Source organism: Nicotiana attenuata, unplaced genomic scaffold, assembly GCF_001879085.1.
Source record: "Nicotiana attenuata strain UT unplaced genomic scaffold, NIATTr2, whole genome shotgun sequence".
NCBI classification, from domain to species: domain Eukaryota; kingdom Viridiplantae; phylum Streptophyta; class Magnoliopsida; order Solanales; family Solanaceae; genus Nicotiana; species Nicotiana attenuata.
Window position 1 is genome coordinate 83,870 of NW_017670320.1, and position 4,321 is coordinate 88,190.

Here is a 4,321-nt window from a genome sequence, read left to right on the forward strand (position 1 = left end):
ATAATCCCCCTCCATTTTTTATTGAAAAACAATGAATCTGCCTATAAACTATAGATAATGGCTTTACGAGACTTGATGGTCTTTAAACAACAATTTAGGTATATGTAAAAGTAGTAAATTATTACAAATACGTTCAGTTTGTCTACTGAAACAAATAACCCAGCATTATTGGATCAAAAAGTCTAAGATGTTTGAGTTGTTTTCTCGCTTTTACTTTGAAGAAAGAAATACCTAGGAATCGAAATATTGAAATAAGTTAACATACCAAAGTATGAAAGAAGAAAATCACTAACGTAAACGAGATGTGGAAAAAAAGTTTTTAACATACGCTAAATGAATGAATTTCGAAAACTTGTGGAAATTCTAGATTTCAAAAACGAATATTTTTTTTACGTGCTCCCTTTTACATTCAAAAAGGGTTTAAAGCAAATAAAAATGCATTAATTGATGAGTATTCAGAATTTTGCTCCTACAATTATGGGATTATCAAATCTTTTAGTTATGGGATTGTCAAATTTTTTAGGAGTAAATATATAAAGATATCTATTATTTTAACTGTGGTTAAAACCTTGTGTCAAGTAATTAACTTTAGATCATTGATATAAAGATAAGACATGTGTCATCCATCCAAGTAAGAACTTGAAGAAATGGAGATAATAGGAAATGGAGTGGAGTTGGATCCTTTAAAGAATAGAATAGTATATATAGAGCCTCTAGTAATATTTAATATACATAATTTAAAGCTCGGCTTTCATATCACAAAAGATCTTCTATTATAAATGAGTAATAACCCCTTTTATTTATATACAACATAACTCAATCAGTGTCATACTAAAATAATTTTATCATCATTTTTCCACCCTCCACTCTAGCAAAAAAAACAAAAAAACAATCACTTTTTCCCTCCTTTTATATATCTACACACAACAATGGTAAACAAAAATCACTCTTCATCTTGATTTCCATGGTTCCTAGCATCAAGAACTTGACTTCTTGTTCTCTTTGAATGACGATGGTGGCCGTGCTTGTTAAACTTCAATCTCCCCGTCTCTTTGAAATGTTGTTGTTCAACTGGATCTATCTCGCATTCTGGTGGTGGCACTGAATACCTCAAAGAATCGTAACAATAAGAATAATACATATATTTTGACCTAAATCTTTTCATGGCCATTCTTTGTCTTGGTGTAATCCTTGAAAATTCTGCCTTTTGAAGTTCATCATCTTTCTCATCACAACTAGGGTTGTTTACTACTTGTTCCAATGGATCCATTGCACATCCATTTAGTACTAAATCAGTAAATTCAGCTATAAATGGTGCATATTTGTAATTTGTTTTATATTTGCCTCCTGAAGTAGCCCAATCTGAAGCATCCCATATTGTTGCATATAATCCCATTGGTTTTGATGGGTAGTCTCCTCCCATTGCATCATTACGTACAATTTCTCTGATTGGAACATCATCTATATAAAATCTGTTCTCAAATAAATAAAAAAAATTGTCAATAATTGAGTTGGTTCTATATTAAAAGATATCTATCATTTAATTACTTTAATGTGGATTACGTTATATGTAACTTTTCTAATTAGAAATAATATATGTTTGTCAATTCAATGTAATACAAAGTGGTTAAACTATATTTATCTCTCCATTTTTTTCTAGTGAGAAATAATTTATGTTAGTTAATTCAATGTAATACAAAGTGGTTAAACTAATTCAACCAGATTATTGGTTGAATGGTTGGCGTTTCTTGAAGAGGTTTTAGAAAGAAAATTCTCAACGTCTCCTATTGTTTGTTTCTGTATGTTTTCCTTTTTGATATTATCTTCTAAACAAATATTATAGCCATATGTTTTGTATATGATAAACTGATAATCCAAACTCATGTTCACATCCAAAGAGGGGAAAAATAAGCAAATTAAATTGTCAAATCATCAATTAATAACTTCATAAATTGATAGACGTAATTGTCATTTGTCAATAAGTTACTTTAATTAATATTGGGGATTATTAATTAGGTTATCTACAATTTGATGATCACGGAACATCAAACTTTTCAGTTCAGCTATACGTCGTCCATTTAATAAATCAGATAAACTATTTGACAAGTTAAATGAATAGATTCATTGAACCAGTCAAGTACAAATTCATCACGTAAAAGAAAAAAGAAAAGTCGCACCTTACGTTGTCAATAGCCAAAAAGCATATTATTAATTGGTAATATCTCCCTGAACTTTCAATTTTCCTAATTTTATATTTCTATTTCTATTTTTCTGATACCTAATAATTACCTGAAATGATCTTTTATTTTGATTTAGTTTTCAGATTTTTGATCATGAATTCCTAATATTTATAGGACTTTAACTTATATCAACGGTATTTGCACATAGCAACAAATTTCACATTTATGAGATTCTATGCCCCAAATCATTTTGAAACTTATCCAAGTTGAATTATGAGAGTACCAATTGTTTCTTTTTCAATTTTATCAGTGTAATTTAATATGTTTTAAGAGGTTATTTGTCTTGATTTTTAGGTAATTATTTCGAAGAATTAACCCACATAACCGTTCACCCAATCGCTTAAATTAAAAATAGCCGGTGAAGATATTATATATGTCTAATTTATGAATTATACGTATATAATTATGTATAATCAATATATAAATTATGTATATAGCTAGAAAAAATAAATAATGAATATGGACGGCTAAATGGGGCAAAAAATCTTAAAATATCAGTACATATATAAAAGTTAAACTTTTTTTATAATATACTTAACATATTATACATGTGATCCTTGGAAGTTATGTGTACCATATTTTTCTTTCTAGAAAAGGAACAGTATTTGCGAAATGGTCAAATATCAAAAGCGGCCGCAAATTTGTACTAAAATTCNAAAAGGATAGATATAGATAGTTTAGTAACTTTTTCTTAAAAAATTGTAAAAAAAAAAAAAAAAAAAAAAAAAAAAAAAAAAAAAAAAAAAAAAAAAAAAAAAAACTCACATGATGTTTTTGCTGGTCCACAGGATACTGTAACGATGAAATTCTTTAGAAGGGTCAAACCAAAGATAATATCGTTCTTCTCTTCCTCTACTTGTGCTTCCATTTCCATACATATTTGTCTGAAATCTCCATGCTTTTCCTCTTATATTTCCCAGAAACTCAAAATCCAGTTCATCGTGTGTTTTTGTAAATAAATCACCATTCGTCGTCTGGCAAAAAACAAACAAGCAAACAAATAAATGAGTATATAGCAATCGTATTAAAGCTACCATATAACATGATAATATTTGGAAAAAAAAAAAAACAACAGTAGAGATGCATACATAGAAGGCAACAACGATCCCTGCAGTATAATCTGATGGCAATTTTATCTTAGCACTGAAGAAACCATGGTTGTAGAGGTCAGAAGACTTGAACCCTGAACCTGTAAGAGATTTTAATAATAAAAAAGGGAAATAATAAATTTAGACACATACTGGTATGACAAAAAAAACCTTGGAAGAAGAATAGGATATATATATATATGTACGTCTTTATAGGGGAAGGAAAATATTTTCAAGAAGTTGTTCGGCAAAAAATAACTTCTGTCGTATCAAATACATTCAATCGGAAAAAAATATATATTTTTACCAGTGCGTTGGTTGAGATGAAGTTGAAGGCTCTTATCATCAGTTGCATGAAGAATGTTCCCTTCACCAAAGAGATGGCTGAAGCCATCGCTAAAAGGGATGGTGGAAACATTAAGGGCAGCATCAGCTGTAATAAAGCAGACATGGAAAAACAAGAAGACAGACAGACATATCTTCTTTCTGATGAAATCCATCTTTTGTTTCCTCGCTATTACTTTTGTTTAGCTTTCTCTGTTTTTTCTGTACTTTCTGATGCCACTATCTATATATATAGTGTGTTTTATATGTTCTTTGAGAGAGAGAGAGAGGGGGTAGTGGTTTTAGATAAATTTATTTTTATATTATGGTTGGTTAGCTTAATGGGAGGGTATTCATGGCAATAATATATAAAAGCATTTTAGGAGAATGGACCAATAAAGGTTGTAGTTGAGTGATAAGTATTAATCTATCCTTAATTATAGATTTCGGGTTCGAACCTTCGATAGGGAATACATTTGTCGTTAGGGAATACTTTATCTTAATGTGGAACTTTTCGCGAATTCAATTTTGGCGGGAGAATTTTAGTCGGAATACAGATAGCAAACATTGGGTGAAAAATTAAAAAAATTAAAGGAGATATGGATTGTGGTTTTGAGTCATGATTTACTTATCATAACGTTTCCATAGTCGTTAGTTGCTTATCTAGCA

At 29.6% G+C, this 4,321-nt stretch overlaps 1 protein-coding gene across 2 annotated transcripts; it reads right to left on the reverse strand.

The window, feature by feature from the left end:
* Positions 1 to 749: 749 nt before the first annotated feature.
* Positions 750 to 3,935, reverse strand: LOC109237809 (probable xyloglucan endotransglucosylase/hydrolase protein 30). Of its 2 annotated transcripts, XM_019404189.1 has the most exons (4): positions 3,636 to 3,928; positions 3,329 to 3,429; positions 3,006 to 3,214; positions 750 to 1,472 (listed from the first exon to the last, which is right to left on the reverse strand). In XM_019404189.1, exons 1-4 carry the CDS (start codon positions 3,826 to 3,828, stop codon positions 944 to 946), a joined length of 1,032 nt encoding a protein of 343 aa, XP_019259734.1. In that variant the 5' UTR covers positions 3,829 to 3,928; the 3' UTR covers positions 750 to 943. The 2 variants fall into 2 exon arrangements, with proteins under 2 accessions (XP_019259734.1, XP_019259733.1); XM_019404188.1 differs by having other exon boundaries at positions 3,006 to 3,429; positions 3,636 to 3,935.
* Between the last annotated feature and the right edge of the window lie 386 nt (positions 3,936 to 4,321).

What these genes read in the sequence shown, in the direction of transcription:
- LOC109237809 (XM_019404188.1), bottom strand. Translation starts at nt 3,828, where the DNA reads ATGGATTTCATCAGAAAGAAGATATGTCTGTCTGTCTTCTTGTTTTTC. An exon ending in TCATCTCAACCAACGCACTG is followed by an intron (nt 3,430 to 3,635) that starts GTAAAAATATAT and finishes AATCTCTTACAG; the next exon opens with GTTCAGGGTTCAAGTCTTCT. An exon ending in TGGACCAGCAAAAACATCAT is followed by an intron (nt 1,473 to 3,005) that starts GTGAGTTTTTTT and finishes ATTTGAGAACAG; the next exon opens with ATTTTATATAGATGATGTTC.